The sequence below is a fragment of the Cyprinus carpio genome, chromosome B13, assembly GCF_018340385.1.
Source record: "Cyprinus carpio isolate SPL01 chromosome B13, ASM1834038v1, whole genome shotgun sequence".
Taxonomy (NCBI): domain Eukaryota; kingdom Metazoa; phylum Chordata; class Actinopteri; order Cypriniformes; family Cyprinidae; genus Cyprinus; species Cyprinus carpio.
In genome coordinates this window covers 10,697,425-10,722,638 of record NC_056609.1, presented here as the reverse complement: position 1 = coordinate 10,722,638, position 25,214 = coordinate 10,697,425, and the positions used below count along the sequence as shown (strand labels likewise).

The following is a 25,214-nucleotide window of genomic DNA, read 5'->3' as shown; positions in this document are numbered from 1 at the left end:
TATCTAGAGGGTAGATATAAGTTGATTGCTCTCAGTGGAACCTGATTTTCTGGATAATATTTATAAGTCCTGAATAATCAAGACTGAAGTTTTTAATTTGGAATGGATTTCCATTTCATTTATGACCTAAATGCTGAAAGACGATTACTTCTGAAAATGAAATAAATCAAATAAATTTATGCAATCAATTTCCAGAGATAAAAAGGTTAAAAGGTAGCTAAAAGAAATCACACGATTTTCTGTTTATTTATATATTAGACTGACATTTATCAAATGTCTTTTTCTTTTCTTTTTTTGAATAGTTTGTCATCGTATTTAAATACACAGGGCAATCCTGCCCTCTACTGGCGCAAATAAGAATATCCTGAAATTAAATCCTGAGTCACAATGTGTGAGGCAGCTTTCGCTGTCACTGATTCACGTTCATAATATTTATATTTCACATATTTAATTATCTGTATACATCCATCCAAGATATTTGCTTTCATACCTTTACATTTATAAACATACAGGCCTATGACTATACATTACAGAATAAGAGTCCTGCTGCTATCTCTCCTCTAAAAATATTCAAGATATTTGCTTTGATACCTTTACATTTATTATTTATGATGCTATTTTTACTTTGTGTTCTTGATGGGATTTTTTTAATGAATGACTGTCATGTTGTTTTCCGTCCTCAGCAGTTTGGTCTCGGTATGAAGAAGTGAGCAGGCGTCCTCAGCAGTTTGGTCTCGGTATGAAGAAATGAGCAGGCTGTTTTGTTGTATTTGTTTTGAGATGAGCAGGCTGTTAGATGGCATTAGATTTGAGCTGATCTGGGAGCAGTGACACTTCAGACTCAGCCTGCACTGCTGGAAGCTTCAAATGATGGATGCACCCCATGATTCAGTCACAGTGAGCTGAGAACCTCCTCAGCTATTAAAATCTTTTTTAAACACGGCTAATTACAAGTGGCATGAATACTAAGCAAGAAATTAAAACTAAATTATTAAAATCTTTTTTAAACACGGCTAATTACAAGTGGCATGAATACTAAGAGGGTATGCAAGATTATTTTAGGTTTTACTGAAAATTGTAATTTGTTTTACATATAAAAAGCATATTACTCTAGTTTAATCTGGATAGCTAAAAAGAAGACCTTGGCATAACTAGAAAAAAAAAAAAATATATATATATATATATAATTTTATATTTACCTATATCATGCATTTAATGAGGTTTTTTATTTGTTCTTTCTGTCTATGTATATATTATTTATTATATTGCTCAAAATATTTCAGACCTTGGCATAACTACAAATAATTATGTTCATTAAAACTGTATATTATTTATTATTTTTTTTGTTCATTAAAACTGTATATTATATTTGAATTCAATCTTACATTATTTTAAACGTTTTTATAAAAGTAAAAATATCCTATAAAAATAATAACTAATTTTAATTACTACTAATAATTGTATTTTTCATCATGTCATTTAATTATGTGCTCCAGAGGTCTAATTTTTTTTTTTGCCATTCTAACCATATTTTTTATGATATTTTTCAGCCATTGTAAATTAATATAATTCTGATCTGTTTTCTTAGCTAAAAATCAGATTTAACTTATTATTATTATAATTTTATATTTACCTATATCATATTTGTTTTCTATTATATTGCCTTGGTATAACTACAGAACTTTAGAAACTGATTAAATATTTCAGACCTTGGCATAACTACAAATAATTATGTTCATTAAAACTGTATATTATATTTGAATTCAATCTTACATTATTACTACTAATAATTGTATTTTTATTGTTGTTTTTTATATTTTGTTTAATTATGTGTTATTTTTTTTTTTTTTTTTTTTTTAATTTTCAGATGTCTAATTCTGATTGTTTTTTAATCAGATTTATTATTTTATTTTATATTATTCTATTATTTTTGCCTTGGTAAACTCACTTTAGAAATGAAGTCTCCTATCTTTATTCTGTTAGATTGTAATTTTTTTTATCCTAATTTATTATTTATTAGTAGGAATTATTTTATGTGTGTTTTTTTTTTTATTTTTATGGGTGTTTTTTGGTGTCAGATGTGTTTTATGTGGAGGAGATATCTGATAATACAAAGTGGGCTATTGAAGAAATACCAACTTAATTCAAGTTGAACGCTTGACTTATAATCTCTTTCAGGCAGGATTTACTTAGCATTTCATATGTGTGTTTGGCTCTGTACAGAGTAAACAAATTAGAAACACAAAGACAGCACCATCATTACCACTTTTTCTTGCCTCAATAGTGAGGAGGCTGACAATCATAATGGTTATAACAAAAGAAGTGTACATAGTTAAAAAATAACTGAGTGTATTATGCATAGGATGCAGTAAATATACATTTCTTTACTATAAAATGTCATTTTGATGATTAAAACTAACATTTATGGCACATTTTCCCCAGTATATGTATATTACTTAAGATACATAAATGTGTAAAAACAATTTTTGGCATTCAGATCTGTGCGCAATGCTTAATCCAGAATTTTCTTAAATCAACTCGCAAACAAAGTGTACTTTGCGGAAACGCATACATTCGATAGCGTACAATAATTCGCTAAGCCACTGCTTTGAGTGTAGAAGGCACATAAAGATATAGTTGGCTACTCTCGAAATACAAATACATTAATAAAAGAGCATGAAATGTAACGTGCATCATATTGTATATGCACACAAGCGCCTTTGCATTGAGTACGGTAAAACATGCAAGTATGTAAGAGTGCAAATTAGAAGTGTGTAGAAATTGTGGTGTGTCTTCATGTCTTCTGAGGCTCTGCGAGCATCTGTATCCTCTAATCACTTCCACCGCAGAGCTTCAGCAGTAGTTTCTTATAATCCCCAGATGTGTCTCCCTGTAAATGCAGATTACTTGGATTACAACTGTTATTACAGTGCTGTAATTTTCATTTCTCAAAAAGGTAAAGCATAGTTTGAGGGGTCGTTACACTGGTACTCACAGATATGGCTGTGTATAGAGATTTCCCATAATTCTTGATGTATTCCTGACGAATGTCCAGCATGTCCACCTCAGAGCGGGTCACCATGATGCGAATCAAAGTGCGATCCTTGGTTCCTGCTCCCTGCGTATTTCAAACAGCATTTTTCTTCATTTTGAAGCATACTGGGATTTGAAACTTTGATGCATGTGATCTTATACACCAGAGCAGTGGTTCTCCGAACTCTCAGGCCAACTACTGCCTTGAATCAAATCAGAATCCAGTAACCTGTGTTCCCTTAAATTACTTCAGCATTAAGTAAATGAACTCTTTAGAGTACATAAGGACGGTGAGTCACATTATACCATATTTATATTAATATCATAATATTACAATAGTTACTGCAGTCCAATTTAAATATATTCTATTTTCTATTGCTGTAAATAGTTCAGAACTGAGCATAAGTATAAAAATTGATGTTCATTATTAAAATTTCCATGAAATTTCCAAATCAAGAATAGGCTATGCAACTGAGTCCTTGACACACAAAACTATTGTTTATTAAAATAAAAAAAAAAAAATTAAAAAAAAAAAAAAAATTTTTATACAAATATATATAGGTATATATATATATATATATATATATATATATATATGTTTATTACAAAATAATGCATTTTATAAAATATTTGTATATTTATTAAAAATATAATATCTATTAAATATATAGGATATATATATATATATATATATATATATATATATATATATATATTATATATATATATATATATATATATATATATAAATTTAAAAGTACCAATTCAAAACAACTGTATTCTAATGTAAAAAATATAAAACTTTTTTTTTTTTTTTTTATATAAAATAAATAAATATATAAAGACAATAATATAAAATACTTTTACTATAATAAACAAGACATTCTTCTAGCATACCACCTGGGGGCACTTTGTGTACACGGTTTGAGAACCACTGCTATACAATAAAATGACTTAAAATGCTGTAAACCATGGCTTTGTTTGTAATAAATCATAAATTTGCCATCTCTCACTCTGTAGCCAGTATAGCTCATTCGCATCGAGAAGAATTATTCTCACCTTCATGGCCTTGTAGAGTCTCTCAGCAAAGTAGGCCGGTGTGTTCTTGATGCATTTCACTGCATACAGAAAAACATGTTTCGACTCACCATACGCAAATCACCCTGCAGCTAACAAGCCGTGTACAATAGAGCAAGCAAGACGAATCTTGAAACTTAAATGGAAAAATATAACACACTGAAGACAGACCAGGCATTCATCTGAAAGTGAAAGTCATTTAAAAGAGAAAACCTGACTGTTCATAACAGCAAACCGAAATAACACACTAAACACAACTCATTATGAAAGGAAGTCATGCACTATGACACAGCAAGCACACATCAGCTACATTATGACACACATTTGTGTTATGAATCTCATTGTGTGAAAAATATATTACCGCATAATTACCCTATAACAGCTTTACCCTTAAAAGGGCCGGCAGGATGGAGAGCAAGTTAAGAAATACAATTATGAGTGTTTATTGATTAGATTTCATGAAACGATTCTAGATGGCAGATCAGACAGCTCACCAACAGCCAGCATGCCGCTCTCCAGATCTCCAGACATCTCCCGGTCGATACTCTTCTCAATGTCTCTGCCACACATGTGCTGATACTCATTAAACACTGTCAACAAAAAAACACGTCATGTCTTAATATAGTCGCTATTTCTGCAAACACTGAAATCACAAACATATAGCTGTTAATGAGCACGTGAGAGCACACTAATGAACTTTAAAGCAATCAATAGTTAAAAAAAAAATTATATATATATATATACACACACACACACACACACACACACACTATATTAAATATAATACTAATACTAATAAATAAAAGAATACTTTTATTCAGCAAGGATGCATTAAATAGGTCAAAATGAGAGTAAAGACAGTTATGTTATAAATTTTTTTTTTTTTTTTTTTAAATGTCCTTTTGAACATTCCATTTATCAAAGAAACCTCAAATTTTTCCCCATTTTTTTTATTAGAAATATCTTTTTGAACAGCAAATCAGTGTATTAGAATGATTTCTGAAGGATCGTGTGACACTGAAGACTAGAGCAATGATGCTGAAAATTCAGCTTTGTCATTACAGGAATAAATTACAATTTAAAATATATTAAAACAGAAAACAGTTCTTTAAAATTTTAATTATATTTCACAATAATTCTGATTTTATTGTATCTTATTTATAATTATTTTTTATCCGTTTTGATTCTTTAATTTTAATAATTAAATATACTGTATGACCAGTATTGCATATATTATGTAATTAGACAAAAGAAAACAGTGTCCTATAGAAAAACAGGAAATGACATAATAAGTAGGTTAATTCAGAGGTGAATTCAAATGTTTCCACTGGAAACCATGTCCAATTTTCAGCCTAGGCAAGAGTGTGTTGACTGCAATACCAGACCCAAAACTGAATTTTTGGCCACCCCAGAATGGACCAAGTGACAGAACTTTTTACACTTTATGTATCTATGTGGAGCACTCAAAAATCACTATACTCTAGATTCTCAGACAGTACAGGAGCATGGATCATTTGTAGACATACAAATGATAGTCACTATGCTTAATATAGTAGCGGGGGAATGGAAAAACCAATCATCTTTCTGACAGAAACATAGCTTGTTTTACTCTTTAGCTAGACAAGCCTGAAAATGCAGTACTTTTGCCTGAATTTAGCTGAAGAAGCAGAGAATGTATAATACAACATGATTATTTCTCTTTCAATGTATGTCATAGTACAGTATTCTTGACAAACCGGTTTGGAGATTTAGGGATTTCCCCATTCAAGCAGATATGAGCTTTGCTAGCATTACTACTACCTAGAAGGAAACAAGCAGCCTGGAGGAGGCGCTGAGTGAGCTGACCTATCTAGAAGGGACTTTGACTTGATAACAGAATACTATTATTCCAGCCAAAGGGCCATGACGTACCTGCTCTGAGGTGAGCTTTGCTCCGAGCACACAGGATGGCATTAAACTTAGACTCATCTGTGCCAAGTTTATTTTCCCCTGCTTGATAGAGAGCCTGCAGAAGAACACAAATAGACCATAACAGAGACTCTTCAAAGAATGCGAAACATATTTTTAGAAACATTTCTATGATTACCTGAGCATCCTGTTTGGCTACTGATATGTCCACATTCTCACTCTCATCACGGTTACCCTTTGAGACAATAACAGGAAGAAATACTGATCTGACTTTCACATTTCTGTCATTTACAAAGTTTTTGACCCCTCAAAATATGAAAGTTTCACATCATAACATTCACATCTTCTGTGTACCTGAGCAAGAGAGACCAGAAGTCTTTGGAAATGTCCAGAGGTGTCTCCACGGATGGAGTCCTCCAGTGATTTCTTATTTTCTAAAACAGAAACACTGAGCGTTATCCATCACAACTCACCGTGCTTTACTGTCGAGCTTTAGATTAAACGTGCATGACAAATGCTTGATTGGGAAGTAATCAGATCTATAATTGCAGAGGGAAGGCATTAAGTGATATGACTCTAGTACGCACCGGCTTTGAAGACTTGATTGATTTCTCGGATCTCTGCATTAGAGCGAGAGGCCAAGATTTCAATCAGACAGGCCTCATCTGTCCCTGCTCCCTGTGAAATAATCAGCAGATTACATTTGTATTAATGGCATATCAAAAAATCTAATCAAATATTCTGTTATCTGTGACCTATAAAGGAACAGTTCACTCACTTTGAAATATTTTTAGCATTTAAAATAGCTTTTTTCAATAGGATATTTTTTTTATATTCCTATTGTAATTAATTTTTTGTGAATTTTCAGTATCATTTCTCCAGTCTTCAATGTCACATGATCCTTCAGAAATCCATTAAATCCATATACTGTATATGTGTACATATAAATTTGGATTTTTGGATAATAAATATTTATTTATTTATTTATTATATATTGCATCAGGTATCCATGTGAGGGTGCTAATTTGCACAATGTTTGATTAAATATTTTAAATTTTTCATGCTTCATTTGTATTCATTCTATTAATAAAGTACTTTCACAAACCTTGATGGCCTCTTTGAGCTCATATGCATCAAATTGAGCTGGAGTCTTCAACATGGCCAGCACCAGTTTCTCAAAGTTTCCTGAAAGCTCAGACTTCAGGTCCTTAATCAAATCCTGTAAGCATTGTGTTACATCAGAATGATTAATGATGCTTTTCTTAACCCATAAAAAATCTGAACTTTGCTGCATTTAGTTCTTTTCTGTATTCTGTCTTTAATGACCTATATGCTAAGTGTTGAAGAAATCCTCCTGTGGTAAAATGGACCAAAATATTGATGTCTGACCTTGTACTCAGGGGCATATAAATATTTGTCCAATCAAATGCTCTCTTGAATGAGACCGTTTCCTCCCACTAACACCACCAGCCTCTGACTATATAATAGGTTTTATTTTAACAGCTAATAGTTTTTCTTAAAAGCTCTGAACCATGATGTGCTACATGCTATTATAATTTTCCGAAAAGCAATAAGCTGTTAAAATAAAACCTGGTTTCAATCTGAGGGGCAGCTGCTGTATCCACTGCACAGCAAATCTAAAAAGCTCCAATGCTCTCCGTTACCTTTCCATAGGCAGTCTTGAATGACACCAAGAGTGGAACACGCTGCCTGTTGGAGCGACTTCCGAGTACATTAATGATGGCTTGTTCATCAGTGCCTGTTGAAACATGTTCAAGCACATGAGCAGCCTGTTATGCAGCTGCATATACAGTAAACACATGATTACCTGAGTCATTTTCTGGAAATCTCTTATCGTATTTTTATGTCAGTCAAAAAAAAAAAGCTCTCAGTATTTAAACAACCGTCACCAGTATCACAAAGGAGTCAAACTTAATAAGATTAATAACAGATAAACATCAAAGAACAATAAGAACAGAATGACTTTTAACCCAGAGGGAGAATGAGTGACATTTCTTTCTAAGAAATAGAGTTAGTGGAAAATGAACATGAACAGTAACTAACCAAAGCCCTTCATGGCCTTCCTGAGGACTTCTGCATCTTTTAGAGGATCAGCTCCAGGGAAGTCCTGAATGGACCCTCTGAACCCACGCTACAAAATAAAACAAGTTAGGACTCAAATACAGGCGCTTCTCAATAAATTAGAATGTCGTGGAAAAGTTCATTTATTTTAGTAATCAACTTAAATTGTGAAACTCATGTATTAAATAAATTCAATGCACACAGACTGAAGTAGTTTAAGTCTTTAGTTTTTTTAATTCTGATGATTTTGGCTCACATTTAACAAAAACCCACCAATTCACTATCTCAACAAATTAGAATACTTCATAAGACCAATAAAAAAACATTTTTAGTGAAAAGTTGGCCTTCTGGAAAGTATGTTCATTTACTGTACATGTACTCAATACTTGGTAGGGGCTCCTTTTGCTTTAATTACTGCCTCAATTTGGCGTGGCTTGGAGGTGATCAGTCTGTGGCACTGCTGAGGTGGTATGGAAGCCCAGGTTTCTTTGACACTGGCCTTCAGCTCGTCTGCATTTTTTGGTCTATTGTTTCTCATTTTCCTCTTGACAATACCCCATAGATTCTCTCTGGGGTTCAGGTCTGGTGAGTTTGCTGGCCAGTCATGCACACCAACACCATGATCATTTAACCAACTTTTGGTGCTTTTGGCAGTGTGGGCAGGTGCCAAATCCTGCTGGAAAATGAAATCAGCATCTTCAAAATGCTGGTCAGCAGAAGGAAGCATGAAGTGCTCCAAAATTTCTTGTTAAATGGGTGCAGTGACTTTGGTTTTCAAAAAACACAATGGACCAACACCAGCAGATGATATTGCACCCCAAATCATCACAGACTGTGGAAACTTAACACTGGACTTAAAGCAACTTGGGCTTTGAGCTTCTCCACCCTTCCTCCAGACTCTAGGACCTTGGTTTCCAAATGAAATACAAAACTTGCTCTCATCTGAAAAGAGGACTTTGGACCACTGGGCAACAGTCCAGTTCTTCTTCTCCTTAGCCCAGGTCAGACGCCTCTGATGTTGTCTGTGGTTCAGGAGTGGCTTAACAAGAGGAATATGGCAACTGTAGCCAAACTCCTTGACATGTCTGTGTGTGGTGGCTCTTGATGCCTTGACCCCAGCCTCAGTCCATTCCTTGTGAAGTTCACTTAAATTCTTGAATCTATTTTGCTTGACAATCCTCATAAGGCTGTGGTTTTCAGTTGGTTGTGCATCTTTTTCTTCCATACTTTTTCCTTCCACTCAACTTTCTGTTAACATACTTGGATACAGCACTCTGTGAACAGCCAGCTTCTTTGGCAATGAATGTTTGTGGCTTACCCTCCTTGTGAAGGGTGTCAATGATTGTCTCCTGGACAACTGTCAGATCAGCAGTGAACCAAACTGAGAGACCATTTTGAAGGCTCAGGAAACCTTTGCAGGTGTTTTGAGCTGATTGGCATGTCACCTTATTCTAATTTGTTGAATTGGTGGGTTTTTGTTAAATGTGAGTCAAAATCATCACAATTAAAAGAACCAAAGACTTAAACTACTTCAGTCTGCGTGCACTGAATTTATTTAATATACGAGTTTCACAATTTGAGTTGAATTACTGAAATAAATGAACTTTTATACAAAATTCTAATTTATTGAGATGCACCTGTATATACTCAGGCTTTCTGCAGATTTTGTGAAGATAAATATAAGAGACTTTTTAAAGACAATTTACAGATCAAGAAAATGTAAGGAATAAATTGAAGGGAACATAATACATCAATATGTTCTCTATAGCTTAAAGGGTTAGTTCACCCAAAAATGAAAATTAGCCCATAAATTACTCACCCTCAAGGCATCCTTGGTGTATATGACAATCTTCTTTCAGACGAATCCAGTCAGTAATATTAAAAATTGCCTTTGCTCTTTCAAGCTGTTTAATGCCACTCAGAGGGTGTTGCAGTGCATCAGTCCAAAAGAAGTTAAATAAAAAGCGCCCATCCATAAAAAAAAAAAGTGTCTCACACAGCTCCGGGGGGTGAACAAAGTCCTCTGTAGCGAATTGATGCGTTTTTGTAAGAAAAATACAATACAATACAATACATATTTAAAACGTAGAAATCACCTGAATCTAGCTTGCGCTCACTGTTGTACACGGAAGCAGCTCTGGGCGGATGACTTATGAGCTTGGGTTTGCGCATGCGTAGCTCAGAAGTGATGAACGCGGAAGTGCAGCGGAGAGATCAAAACAAAACAACGGTCACTAATTAGAAGTAAAAAACGAGGACTTGTAAAGAAGAATGTTGGAGGATTTCAATATAAGCCAAGAGGAGACTGGTTTTCCTTTGCTAAAGAAAATTTGCTTCCTTTGCTCCTGTTAACAAACATTGGTTTTCACGAGACTCACCAGAGCATGTGCAAAGTTGACCAACATACATCATCAGCCCAGAGCTGCTTCTGTGTACTACTGTTTGCTCAAGCTACATTAAAGTGATTACTACGTTCTGAATATGGATATTTTTCTTACAAATACACATCGATTCACTATTTAACTTCTTTTGGACTGATGCATCCAACACCTGCTGAGTGGCATTAAACAGCTTGAAAGATCAAAGACAATTTTCAATATAACTCCGACTGGATTCATCTGAAAGAAGAAAGTCATATACCCCTAGGATGACTTGAGGGTGAGTAATTTATGGGCTAATTTTCATTTTTGGGTGAACTAACCCCTAGAATAAGCAAATATCTTATATAGACTAATACGGATTAATAAAAGAACAAGAAAAATCTACTTAATTCAAAGGTTAAACAAGTTTTCACACATCATTGACAGACATTTGTTATTGTTTTAAGCATAAACTTACTTCATACTGTTCAATTTTACTGAAAACTCTTAAACTATCTTCATTTTGCACCTCAAGTAAAGTATCTTGATATTAGTATACTTGTATTGGAAAACAACAAAAATACATTTTTTAATAGAAAAAATACTTTTTTGGAAGATATTCATTCTTTGCAGTGCATGCAACATTGAATACCAGACTTTCTGCTCCAATTTAAGACCTTTTAAGGCCTTAATCTGTGGAAAGATGAATTAAGACTTTTTAAGACTTTTTTAAGACCCTTTATAAACCCTGTATACTGCAATAAATTGCACAAAAATATTTAGAGTTAATTACATTGATAGCTGGAACGGCAGGTGCTCCTCCTCCATAACCTCCTCCGTATGCGGGCATGGATGGGTTGGGTGAGGGTGCTCTGGGATAGCTAGGCATGGACGGAGTGGGTGCTGGGGCATTTGGGTAGCCCGGCATCTGCTGACCCGGGGGTGGCCCACCAGGGTATCCCATTCCCGGACCTTGGGGCATACCTCCTCCTGGCTGAGGGTACATGCCATAGGGCTGGTTAGGGGAGGGGGCTGGTGGGCCCCCAGGTTGGGGGCCAGGATAACCACCAGGCACTTGAGGGAACATGGATGGATTTGGGGTAAATCCACTATTGGCGGCGAACTGATTTGCCTGCGATGGAAAAATTTGAGGGGGCGAAAAAAGCAAAAAGCATGACAGCGAGCATGACAGTTAGGACAGTAGAGCAGACTTTGCAGGAAATGTAACATATACAGCCATGAAATTACAATAATGAAGGACAAAGAGATGATTAAGGCCAGGACAGGGAGATAAGGAGGATGGTGAACAAGTGTGCATTCATGGAGAGGTTTGTTTAGTGCGACTTTGCACTAAAACGTTTCTGTTGACTTAAGCTACTCGCATCATATTGCACACGGGTGTCACAGAGACACTGTTCTGTAACACTGAAAGAGTTTCCACATGCACAAATTTTCCCTTGCTGACCCCTTAATGCAGAAGTACTGTGGAGGAGTAATGAAACCAGTCCTTTTACTCAAGCTAAAGCATCACACTACAAAAGTATTTCCATGAAAAGTAGTGGTCAACCAATGTGTTTTTTTTAATGGCTGACACCAACACAAAAATCACAAGAAAGCAATCTGGTCAACTGATGATTTTGCCAATCTACTGGAGTTTCTTAAACTTTTGAGCACTTTTATGTAGCCGAGGGCAGCATAAATTTCAAATTAGAACACAGGAAATGCCGTATTTGATATACATATATATATATATATATATATATATATATATATAAATATATATATTATATTTATATATATTTATATCCATATATTATATAGCTTTTGTATCCTTTGTGAAAAGAGAAATTAGTTCATTTGTATTACATATGCACTTGTAGTGTACTTCAAACCTAAAAAAATGTTATTTACGCTAAAGAATAACAAAGTAATTGATTATAATTTAAACTGTAGCATGTAGTGTTCCTGTGGCTCAGTGGTAGAGCATTGCGTTAGCAGCGCAAAAGGTTGTGGGTTCGATTCCCAGGGAACACACATACTGGTAAAAAAATAAAAAATGAATAGCCTGAATGCACTGTAGGTCGCTTTGGATAAAAGCGTCTGCTAAATGCATAAATGTAAAATGTAAATGTTATTCTATATTACATTTAAGTTCACATATTTTAAATGCACTAAATTGCAACTTTATCCTTACAAATGTATAATAATCAAAAAATATATGTAAATACATCAAAGTTTCAATAGAAATGACTTTTAGGTACAGTATATTTCAGTTTATAAACAAATAAACCATAAATGCTTGTGAATATATTTGGCAGTACACTTTAACCATATTTCAAAGACAATGTACAGTACTTAAGCCCTACTTAAGTGGTACATTACATTTAATTTTAATTAACATGCAGTTAAATTGCTAAAAACATTACAGTCAGTTTGCACTTAAGTATATTATTTTAAAATATATATTATTAATATTATTTAAAATTATGCATAGTGCCTTTCTTTTTCACAATGATACCTAGGAGAGAAACCTCTTCAAACACATTAATTTAGTATTCCTCATTCCTAATGATATTTCTTATTTACGCATCTCTATATAATTAAATCATCACTGTGTTCTTATTGGTGCTTTGAGGTTTTGTCTTAGTACTCATGTAATACATTTATCTAAATATACCTAACGTTATATGCTTTTTTTGTACATCATTGAATACTTTGTGTGAAACACTGTCCTCGCTGCAGTAGTTCAATGGATCCACACTTGCTCACATTTCCTCTGATGTGTAAATTTGATTACAGAGCAAACTCTAAAGAAGCCTGTGCATCAGTAGATTTAATAGGGTCAAATTTGTTGGTCAAAGCACATTCTGATGACAGGTAAATTATAAGGGATCAATGTCACAGTCACAAGAGCACAGTTTCGTACAAAGCTGATAAAGGAATGATTTGATGCGGTTTTAGCCGAAGTTGTGCATTTCATGCTGACTGGAATCAAATTACTTGCTTCTGCTAAGAATGGAGACCAATGTCACTTCTGATCACGCAATACATTTTATTATAGGACTTACCATTGCTGGGAGATTTGATGCGTTGAATCCAGGATTCGGCAAATTATCCAGGCCAATAGGAGCACCGGGAGCACCCCAACCTCCTGCAAATACATGCATTTAATACGAGCAAACACGTAAACAAAAACCTAAAAGCCCCACACTAATTATGACTGAACAATATCAGTGCACTTCACAGTAAAAAAAAAAAAAAAAAACCAACCCTATTTACGTCATTAAAACATGTTGCTGGTCTTAATAGTGCATGATTCACTGCTGCATGTTATTCCAAAGAGAAAAATGTAATAACATGGTCTGCCTGTGAAAATGGCTTTTCTTTTCAGAGTCAGATTCTTTTCAATGCTCTCTTCCAGTCACCTGGTATATAATCTCCATTCTGCTATATAACATCTCTTAACCATTCTGGCCTATTTTTCACAATCCAGACAGTTACGGCTGTGCTCTTATTGACTATCTTGTCTCATATGTTAGATTACAGACATAAAATGGGCTGTGAGCATCATCCGTGTTGACTTCAAAACACAGTGTGTATAGGGGAAATAAGGACACATTGTGTATCAAATGACAGGCTGAATAATAATCTAGACATCAACTTTTGATCATTTTTCTGTGCAGAATCCCAAGGGCCCTGCATCCACTTCTATATTAATAAAAAACAACTTTTCAGTTCTGAACCTGTTTTGATGTGATAAGACAAAACAGAAACACTCTGCAGAATCCAAGGCAGCAGGTTTTGTTATGGTAATAAGAAGTGGCAGGTAAAATTGCACTGACATTGCACATTAATTATTAAGCTCTTTCTGCTAGGTGTTTCCTCCATTTTTAAGTCTAATGACATATATTTGGTTAATTGGATTGGAATAGTCTAGGAAGTTGACCTGTCATGTGACATGCTGAACTCCACCTAAAACTATTTTAAACAGCACTAGTTTTTGCAGTTTTGCTTTTTCCGGTGTTTGATACCTTTAATAATTATTTTAGCAACTGACTATATCAAGTATTTTAAAATGTATTTGCCACACCGCAAAGCCATGTAAAATGCCATAAATATGAACTAGTGAAAGCTTAAATAAATAAACGTAGTACATACTGTAGTGAATGAGTGAATGTGTCAGCTGTTTTCAATGCACTACACCAATGTGTGTCCAGTACCTCTGGTGTTTATGTTCTCTCATGTGCCTAGGAGTTCAGCACCGCAGTAAGATCATGATAGACATGAACAGAAGCAAAATTTCCACACTGACAGTTTTTGTACGAGAAGATGTCTAAGCATTGTGTTGACACTTATATAAAGTGAAACTGATGTAGAGACACTGGATATTTGCTTCCCTGTCAGAACAGATCAGGTTTCATTACTAGCAAACTGACAGTATGGACAGACAGTGCTAAAGATCAGATCTGAAAACCAAATCAGATTGGTGAGAAGTGTGAACGAAGCCTTAGAGTTTTGAACAATTTAATGAATAAACAAAACATAGCAAGGTCAAAACTGTTAGCATGTATACACACCAAACAAAGCATAACTTGGTTTGGCAAAATAGCTAAAGCAACCAGATTATGGAAAATGTGTGACCAACTAGTCAACAAGTCAACAGATTCCTTCCAACAGAACATTCATTTGTGTTTATTCAGTAATGTAATCCATGTGACCACTGGTGCATAGACATACAAAGATCACTTGGCGTCTCAAAAGAAGAGCCTCCAAATGAATGTCTGTCAGTGCGAGACAATGATAGATTACCGTTTTAACATCACTATTCAGTGAAAGCGCCACAAAACAAAGTTGGTTTGTCCACTGAGTTTATGTCTAAAATAAAACCTTCAAAACCATTTCAAATGCAAACTTCTTAGACTGAAGTATGATGTAAGGCAGTACAATGCACACATATGGAAATCAGATACAGTGGCTCACCTGAAGGCACAGCAGGATACGGCCCTGGCTGGCCAGGATAGGCACCTGGCTGGGGCGGGTAAGCTCCAGGTTGGGGAGGGTATCCACCCGCCTGCGGGGGGTACATGCCAGGCTGAGGTGGGTAACCTCCTGCAGAAGGAGGGTACGCCCCTGGTTGGGGAGGATATCCACCGGCCTGAGGAGGATAGCCGGGCTGGGGAGGATAGCCTGGATAGCTCATTGTCGTGCCTGAAACTGAAAAAAGTATGGGCTGCAATTAGAAAAATTGTGTATTCAATAAGACTTCACAAGCCTGGATTGCAGATCATAAATGTAAAAAAGATATTATACTTAATGTACTATTCTAACTCAAACTTTCCAACTTGTAGATTTAAGATAAAGACTGAAAGCGTAGTTGAAAGCTTAGTGATGGTGATGTTGGAGTCATGCAAACTTGTTTATAACTTTAGCTTTTACTCCTAGGCTTTATAAATGTTGTGTTCATTTGTGAACGTAATCTTGATGAACAAGATGTGCAACTTTTGTTGATCACTGAGCTTATTTTCTGCAATTATCCATAATCCAATTCTGGGTGGGCCTATAAAATATGTCTTGTCTGTAGTACTCTATTTAGAAGGATATGGTTGATCCATTAGGCCCCTCCATCTTACAGTCTATTTGTTGCTACACCTGCTCTTGTGCTGCTTGAATGACCCTCAGAGCAGAGACTGCTGTACATCTAAAAACATCACTACATTATATTTATAGCTGTAAATCATGCTGTGTTTTATAAAGTAATAAATGCATAAAAAGCATTTGATAAATCATCACAGATTTGTGAATGGTCAGTATACTGATATTGCTGGGTTGATTTAGTTTTAATGAAGTCATTCGTGGGAACATTTTTCAAATAGTTTTGCAAGCACGTTCTTTTATAGAAAAGCATCACCCATTTCCTTTCACTTTAGATCGGTGACAAAAGTCAAAACTAACACCTTGCTGCTGTGTTTAACACATGTTGATGTTGAAAGTGAGATGTTTTGCTAAAGAGTTCATAGGTCAACAAATAAAACAAGATAGCTAAAGTTTCTTTCACTTTCATATACGCACAATTTTGCATTTATTTGTGTTTAAAAGAAAAATCTATCTATCTATCGCCTAATTCTCTCAGTGTTTTTTTTTCTTTCTGACAGGGAACCGACTGCATTCTGACTGCACAGACTTCTCACCCTTTCCTTTGAAATGTATCTAAACATAAACTCTAAATGGAAAGTAGTGGCTATGCTCTCAAAATCAAGCCCTCATTTTTTTTTTTTTTTTTAGTAACCATTAACAGCAGTCAGTGTGTCTCACTAAAGAGTTCCAATGTGGTACAAACCATGGAAACACATTACATAAAACAAATACAAGACAGCTGCTAGAGAAAACTACAGTCATGTTCAGGAAGTAAAACTCTCCCAGGTTTAAAAAAAAGTACATTTCCATGATGTACTTCAATTTTCACACACTAATTTTGTACTGAATATACTACAAATGATTCTTTAGTACTGCTTAAGATAAAATTAAGTTCAACTAAGTATACGCAACTGTGATATTTTGGGACACCATGAATATGAACTAAAATGTTCATTTAATATACTATCTCTGTATTTAAAAATTTATTTAATCACCACTTTAGTAAACTTGTGTACTTGAGCACTTTAAGTACATTATGGAAGTGTGCTTTTTTAACCTGGGTTCATTTTTTCAACAGGGAAATTTATTATTAGTGATAACACATTAAACTATTGTAAGACTGACCTACCTTGAGCTCTGAGGTTGCTAAATGATGGTATATGCTTTTGTAGACGCCACAAGTAAATGTTTTTTAAACTATGAAATTAAAAATCCTTTTCAAAGTACATGTATTTTTATATTTTATCGTCATGACTGGATCTTCCAGTGAAACAAAAGACTTGTATCCGGTGACAAATGCCAGAATTCTCCAATGGTTGGTCTGCTTAAACTCTGCCCCTTTTCCTACAAAACCCTCAGATCCCAATCCCTCCAATCAACAACAGATGGACAGAACAGCTGGAGGCCAATGCTGAGCTCTATAGTAGGAAGTATCGTGCTCTTTTGCCTATGCTAAGTAACAGATTATTGAGGCAGTGCAGAAGTGCAGGGGCAGATAAGATACTGTGCAAAGAAAAAAAAAGGGGGGGGGGGGGTTATAATATTTCTTATTGACCCTTGATGCATTGCCTCAAGAGTGATGTCCATACTTTGTGAACATACAAGTAAAAAGCTATATAATATATTTTTTAGCCTGTGTTCATGCTCTATATGTGGTCAAGGAAACTAATACTGATATATTTGAAAGTAAAATACACTCTGCATGAAGTCTTATCACCTTTACTTAGTGTGGGAGTGGTTTGCCATAGCACCTCGCCTGCCATAAAACACATTATAATTGTGTAGAGGGAAGGGGCAACATTCACAGACTTTTAGAGATGAACTCTGTTGATATTAAAACACCACACCTCAACACATGATGCAATCTAAACAGTCAAACTTTCCAAACTTATAGTTCAGGTGGGCCTATATAATCATGCATTGCTCAGGGCCTAATTTTTTAAGAATGTGAATGTCCTACATACCCACCAGTCAGTTTCTCAACAGGCCTTGCCTTCACACTTGAAATCATCACAAAACCAACGGTCCACTCTTTTTGACTGTAGAAGTTTTACTTTCTATAAAGCAGGGGTCTTAAATAAAGCCAAGAGTCCACCAATTATTAACGTGGAAAAATTAAAGTAATGTGTGTGTGTATATATATATATATATAAAGAGAGAGAGAGAGACAGAGAGCAATACTATATTATGCAAAACACTATATTATGCAAATGTAATGTAAACAGAACTGTACAGTTCAATGTACAGGCTAGTTAACTTTCAATTTGCATAATACAGTGTTTTGTATAAAATTGCTTATTATATAATGCAAAACTATTTACTTAATATAAAAGAACATCTTATACTTCATTCTGCATTCATCGTATCAACAAATATATCCAAACGTCCATATTATCTCATATAACAGTAACTGTTCGGGTTTTCTCTACCGCAAATGTATATAAAACAAAACGTTCAGTCACATTAAAGCAGGTTATCTCCCCATAAAACCTCATTATACCGCTGATCCGAACTGTGACGGATCCTTAAACGTGCGAATTGAAGACCAGCGATAGAAATGCAATGCGTGTTAAATGCACAACATTATGGTGGATCTTTTAAAATGTTAGCTGCAAGAAGGCTTAAAATACCGCAGTCGTGTTCGCGAGAGAATTAAGTTACAGAACAGAACGCGCATAAACGTGTACGTAGCAGCGCACATAACATCTTTATTACTATTTTAATAGTGTAAACGTTAAACGGAGGGCATTTATAGTGTAAAAGCGTATTAGTTACTTACAGTTTAATCAGCGGCCCGTCACTTCCTAGATACAGAGTAGTACCTCTGAGCTCGCGCGTGAGACACGCAGCGTAATATTTAATGAGGTGGGCGGGACTCATTCTTTCCATGACTGTAACAACAAACAATCTTTAGCTAAATACGAAACATGTGACTCTTTCGTACACCATGACTCGCGTTGTTTGGTAATTAAGGAATGACTGTTGTAATCTTTCCATAAGTCTGTCAAATATACGACCCAACCAAGTTAAAAAGAGCAGCTGTATGAAACGTGTTGTAGTCTCTTTAAGAGCTCAACGTTCAGAGTACATCTCCGTTTCCTGAGGGCTGTGTCTTTTTTCTCTCTCTTGTTGTTGTTGTTTTTAAATGTGTATTAATACAGTGTATATGTGACAAACTAGCACAAGTCACAAAAGACTGGGTGGGTCTAAATATGGAAGTTTGCCCAAGCGGAACACGTCCTAACGTCAGTCACGCCCGTCCGTGCGTGCGTATGACGTGCGTTTACGGTATTTAGGAAAACGTGCGAGCGTATTCGTAAGTGAACAATTTAATGTCGAAAGCGCACTATACAGATTTTGCAGCTCTTCTACCGAGAGATACTACATAAATATTATTAAGTATTATATTAAATGTTAATAATTATTATTATTATTATATTAAATATTACATTATTATTAAGACTCCCCCGTCTGAAATCTTTAAGTATTATTTGGTACAAAGCTCTGTCAAAAAATAAGGATAAAAAATCTGGAATTTTGTTGTATTTAGTTTATTATTTATTATAATATTTTGTATTCCTTGATAGGTGGTTTTGTGTTTATAATGTAGTATAAGTATATTGTACACACATACATACTTCTCTATCTATTTTTCATTTTTTGTCTAAGCACCTGTAATATGTTGAGTGCAATTTTAATGCCATCTTGTTATACTTTTGGTTTTGTTCATTTTTAAAAAAGTCAATTTTATAGATTCTAAATGTTGTTCTAATGAATAAAACTTACATTTCTGATGTTTGATATTATGTAATTTGATGGTCTGATGGTCTTGATCAGTGCTAACAATGACACTTTATTTCACAGCCATCCTAGTGTAAGAAGCTTTTCTTTAGCCTGTGATGTAAGACTGATGACACTCGGTGGTGTATAAAGTACCTGAAAGTTATACTCAAGTAAAAGTACAGATATCTTACCAGAAAATGACTTTGGAAGAAGTTGAAGTCACCGTTTCGAATATTACATGAGTAAAAGTCTTAAAGTATGTGATATTTATTGTACTTAAGTATGAAAAGTATTCTTTAAATCTTAAACGTACTTAAGTATTGAAAGTAAAAGTACAAGTAAATGCAACACAGAAAAGAAGCAAATATATATAAAATATACTAAATATATATTCATACACAGCTTGAGTAGCAAGATTGTGTTCAGTTTTAACTATTTCTTCCATATTTCAGTGGGCTTAAATAGATCATCCTTTACAGCAGATTTAGTTCACAAACAACTGACAGTTTTAACCTAAATATGATTTTCAGTTACAATAGTTAATCCTAAAATTCGACATTAGTAACTTACTTTTAGCAGCATCAGTCGCGCGTGCGCTCAGAAGATCTCCCGGTTCTTACTTGTGAATTCAGTTCACTGGAGACTCGCACTAAACGGTTCATTTGAATCAGTGAGTTGTAGACTCGAGAACAGCTGCAGTCGGATCATTCTAATTCCTGAATGAATCGTTTGGTGCGATTTGCGAGCCGATTTAAAAGGTTCATTGAAAAGAATCAGTCCGTTCTTGAATCAGACACCGCTTCTACGTGTCGGAGCACGTGATATATTATAAGGAGTAACAATACGTTTTAGAAAATGTAGTGAAGTAAACAGTGCGATCTTATGCTTTGGAATGTAGTGAAGTAAAAGTAAAAGTTACTCAAAATAAAACTACTCCAGTAAAGTACAGATACTTGAAAAATGTACTTAAGTACAGCAACGAAGTGAAGTTACTGTCCACCACTGTTCCAACACCGATATAAAGTTGTTTCGACGTTTGATGTTAGACAGATATTCAGCCGCGAAAAAAAAAAAATCAATAAATTCTTAGAGGATGAGTATAATTGTATAAAAAAATTTCTTATCTGAAAAGCAATAGAACGTAGAACTGAACACACATCGCAGTTTAATTGTTTTAATTCTCCTTTAATTTGTTGCGAAACATAAAGAGTCTAGAAGCGGATTTTTTTAATTTTTATGGAGTGCTTGAGAATGGTAAAAGGTTGGGTTTGTCTACAGGGATTTTTTTTTTTTTATAATTAACAAAACAAGAGCAATTTGTGCAACCAAGGTCTTTGAAAGATATAAAGACAAACACTTGAATGCTCACTTGAATTTAAATAAGAAATACTGTAAACAAGATATGTGATAGTGGTTATTATTATATTATTACTATTAATAAATATATTAATAAAAGAAAAACAACATTAAAAAGCATTATCATTCCATAATCCAGTGGTAATGCAGTAGGCTGATTCCAGGTCCTTGTGAGAACATTTTTTTTTTTTTTTATTATATTAATGGAAGTATGACACCAAATGAGTACACGCTATTGAAATTAAATTCAACAAAGAAGACAACGCTGGCAAAGAGAGTTGTTTTGCAGTTGCTTCGACTTGAGATACACATTTTAATAAATTGATTTATGACACACACAGTTTTATTACACAACTTCAATGGCCGCGTGTCTTGTTACAGATTAGACAAACATTTTGATGGTGGTTTCAGCCACAGAACTATAATAGAACACACACTATTGAAAATGAAACCAATACATCATTTAGTTCAAAATAAATACAGTCTTCTATTTTAGCTTCAAAGGCTGTGTCTTGTTACGGATTTCGTTAAGAACATTTTGCAGTAGTTTTCATTGTCAAAAGTGATGCAGAAGTGACACTATTGACTTTGAAAAATCAATTTTGAAGCCGTCCAAAGAGTCTCCAGTATTACTGCCCCCTAGAGGAATGTGCTGCAGTTGTTCTGAACGAGTATGACATTCAAAGTTATAAATTATTTTAAAATCAATAAAGTCTTCTGTTTCAACTTCAAAAGGTGTGTCTTGTTTCTGATTTCTAAATTAACATTTCAATTTAGGTTTTACACTCATATGTAAATCAGGACACATGCTATTGAATTAAATAAAAAAATTCCATTCCATTCAATTTTTTTTTTTTTTTTTTTTTTTTATAGTTGTTCATGAGTCCCTTATTTTTCCTGAGCAGTTAAACTGTCCACTATTCTTCATAAAAACTCTCCAGGTCTCACAAACTTTTCGGATAAATTGAGCTAATTGTATATATAGGTTTCTTCTGAAGCTTCTGACATAATTCAGTTATTATTTTGTCTTGTGGACTATATGTAAACATCTTTGATGCAACAAATCTTACTCAGCACTAAAAAATAAAATGCATTTTGTGTAATTCCTCTTATTTTAGTAAAATAATTAACATTTTGCCCACAACTATATCTTCATAGAACTATAAGAATAAACTGCAGTCAAACGGACCCTTTGTACATTTTTTTGTGCTTTGACAGCTATAGTAAATGTTTGTAGTATAATTAACATTTTGCCTTATATTTATCTATCTTTTAACGACTTCTTTTAGTATATGTTGTTCCATACTTATATGCTACTCAAAAAACGAATGTAACTATGTGTCAAAAAAGCTCTTTTAGAGTGGAAGACTATATGGTAATCATATTTAGAAATTTTATGCTGATTTATATTTGTGTGTATGTATGTGTATTTATAGATCTATAGATAAATTGTAATTTGTGTTGTTCCATACTTATATGCTTCAAAAAACGAATGTACTATATGTCAATAAACTAATATACAATATATATGGTCAGTTATTTCTATCTTTTGCTGTAGTGCGTCAGTAGGAAATATCAGTTTACATTTCCAAACATTCATTTTGCCATTAATTGTAATATTCCAGTGAGATTTCTGTCTGACAGCAGGCAGTGCTCCACACAGAGATCTGATCTGATCATCATCAGTCTGTCTGGAATGACATACAAACTGAGAGAGAATAAATCCAGAAGAACTGTGACAATGAGATGCTTCAAGAAACCTACTGTTTAATTCAATAGCATGTGTCCTGATTTACATATGAGTGTAAAACCTGAATTGAAATGTTCATTTAGAAATCAGAAACAAGACACACCTTTTGAAGTTGAAATAGAAGACTTTATTGATTTTAAAATAATTTATAACTTTGAATGTCGCACTCATTCGGAACAACTGCAGCACATTCCTCTAGGGGTCAATAATACTGGAGACTCGATGGAAGGCTGCGCAAGAGATTTTTGAATGTCAACAACATGACTACGGCATCATTTTTGAAAATGAAAACTGCTGCAAAATATCATTTATTAAATCTGTAACAAGACACAGCCTTTGTAGCTGAGATAGAAGATTGTATTTATTTGAAACTAAATGATGTATTGGTTTCATTTTCAATTGTGTGTGTTCTATTATAGTTCTGTGGCTAAAACAACCATCAAAATGTTCTTCTCGAAACCAGTAACAAGATACACCCATTGAAGTTGAGATGGAATACTGTATGTTTTAAAAATAAGTGTGTTAACGGATTCAAATTTAATTCAATAGTATGCATCCTGATTTACATATGATAGTAAAAGATGGCTGTAAGTATTGTTCTTTGTACAGGTAACAAGACACACCGATTTAAATTTACATATCAAACTGTATGCATTCTAAATTAATTTATTTAAACTTCTGAATGTCAAACTTGGTCAAGACAAGTGCAATATCTTCCTCTAGTGGGCGGTAAACTGCACAATCTTTGTAATGCTTTGCAAGCTTTTTCTCAGTCGGTACATTTTAATAACTTTTGTTGTGCTACAGTTCTGTGAATAAAACCAACAGCTAAATGTTCTTTTATGAACAAATAATAAGACAGCCATTTGATTCGAGATTTATTATTTATACATTTCACAAGTGAAGCATTTAGATGGAATAATTGTGCTTTTTTTCTCTTCGTTTTGCACTTTGCAGACAGTCCCTTTCCTGCAATTTTACATTATAAGATCTATTAGTTATAATTCCTTAAGGCAGATTAAAACCAATAAAACACAATTTGTGTTCTCTTCTACATTTGAAAACAATTACAACACAGTATCTTTCTTGTCATTGTGCTAAATCGTTAAAGAATTATTGAAGATTTCTGAGGCTGAATCTCTGACAAAATGTCAAACTTTATATCGGTTGTTCCAACATAAGAAAATATTTATGGAATCTGCATCTGAAATATAATTTAGCCTACAGTAGCCTGTACTGTATTTCAGCGGGGAGATGGATGAATTTAACCTGCAGTTACAGACGCATAAATAGGCTTATTATGGAATCTGCATCTGAAATATAATTTAGCCTACAGTACGGAGACCTCCGTTCATCTTTTGAAATAATTTAAAACATGAAAAAATTTGTCGAAAAGTAATGAAACTAAAAACCGCCGTTAGTAGGTGACAGCAAGTGAATGTTAAGGAGTGAGTCATTTAGATTCAACCGATTCATTCAAACGGTTGATTCTTTCAGAAGCACCGTGCTGAAATGAAACGGCTCGTGAATCACTGAATCACTTATTCTGACAACCGATTCGGTCAAAAAGCCTCCCGGTTTAATTAATTTAATAAAGTAGTTTGCTGTGGGTTGATTAAATAGTTATGCGATGTCCATTTGGAAGTAATGTAATTAGCAAAATTGATGAGATATTTGGAATTTTTTTTATTAAATGTAAGTCAATTATTGCTTTACTGAACTTGTATAAAAGATTATTAAATGTGTTCATGCATCTGCAGAAAAAGGGTACTCTTTGTGTGATATAGATTAAGTTAACTAGGCCTACATTAAATTATATAAATATAAAAAGCATACAGAAGAATTTTAGTCGTCTACAATTTAGAATTCCTGGAATTTTGATTTTTAATAGACCAATTAATAAATGTGCGTGCACTCTGTGTGTGATTTGGTGATATAGCCTACTTGATAACATCAGATTGCGCATCATTACAACAACACTTACCATATTACCGCAGACGATGCTGTATATCGACTTGAGTGGAAAGTGAAGTTGTGCGCGTGGCCCGCACTTGTTTGCACATGAGCAAAGGTGTTTTCATGAGTCTAACTTGCAATCGCGAGACCACTGATTCGTCAAACCAGCTTTCCTGCAGTCTGTGTTCTTCTGACTATTTTATAGTAAGTAACGAATATACTTAGGGGAAATGTATCGGAGTAAAAGTATACATTTTAATTAGGAAATGTAGTGG

General features: G+C 34.2%; 1 protein-coding gene across 5 annotated transcripts; it reads right to left on the bottom strand.

Annotated features, from left to right (window-relative positions):
* Positions 1 to 2,168: 2,168 nt before the first annotated feature.
* LOC109111149 (annexin A11) lies at positions 2,169 to 25,120 on the bottom strand. 5 transcript variants are annotated; one of them, XM_042736479.1, is made up of 15 exons: positions 24,968 to 25,120; positions 15,441 to 15,674; positions 13,529 to 13,611; positions 11,254 to 11,592; positions 8,083 to 8,170; positions 7,683 to 7,777; positions 7,124 to 7,237; positions 6,606 to 6,696; positions 6,373 to 6,452; positions 6,197 to 6,253; positions 6,022 to 6,115; positions 4,605 to 4,700; positions 4,093 to 4,151; positions 2,996 to 3,118; positions 2,169 to 2,890 (listed from the first exon to the last, which is right to left on the bottom strand). In XM_042736479.1, the coding sequence occupies exons 2-15, from the start codon at positions 15,658 to 15,660 to the stop codon at positions 2,831 to 2,833; spliced, it is 1,599 nt and encodes a 532-aa protein (XP_042592413.1). In that variant the 5' UTR covers positions 15,661 to 15,674; positions 24,968 to 25,120; the 3' UTR covers positions 2,169 to 2,830. The 5 variants fall into 5 exon arrangements, 4 of the variants coding, with proteins under 4 accessions (XP_042592413.1, XP_042592411.1, XP_042592414.1 ...); XM_042736477.1 differs by lacking the exon at positions 24,968 to 25,120 and adding an exon at positions 18,874 to 19,022; XM_042736480.1 differs by lacking the exon at positions 24,968 to 25,120 and adding an exon at positions 18,874 to 19,022 and having other exon boundaries at positions 11,254 to 11,454.
* Between the last annotated feature and the right edge of the window lie 94 nt (positions 25,121 to 25,214).

What these genes read in the sequence shown, in the direction of transcription:
- LOC109111149 (XM_042736479.1), bottom strand. Translation starts at nt 15,660, where the DNA reads ATGAGCTATCCAGGCTATCCTCCCCAGCCCGGCTATCCTCCTCAGGCC. An exon ending in GTATCCTGCTGTGCCTTCAG is followed by an intron (nt 13,612 to 15,440) that starts GTGAGCCACTGT and finishes ATGTATTTGCAG; the next exon opens with GAGGTTGGGGTGCTCCCGGT. An exon ending in TAGCCAAACAGGATGCTCAG is followed by an intron (nt 6,116 to 6,196) that starts GTAATCATAGAA and finishes GTTCTTCTGCAG; the next exon opens with GCTCTCTATCAAGCAGGGGA.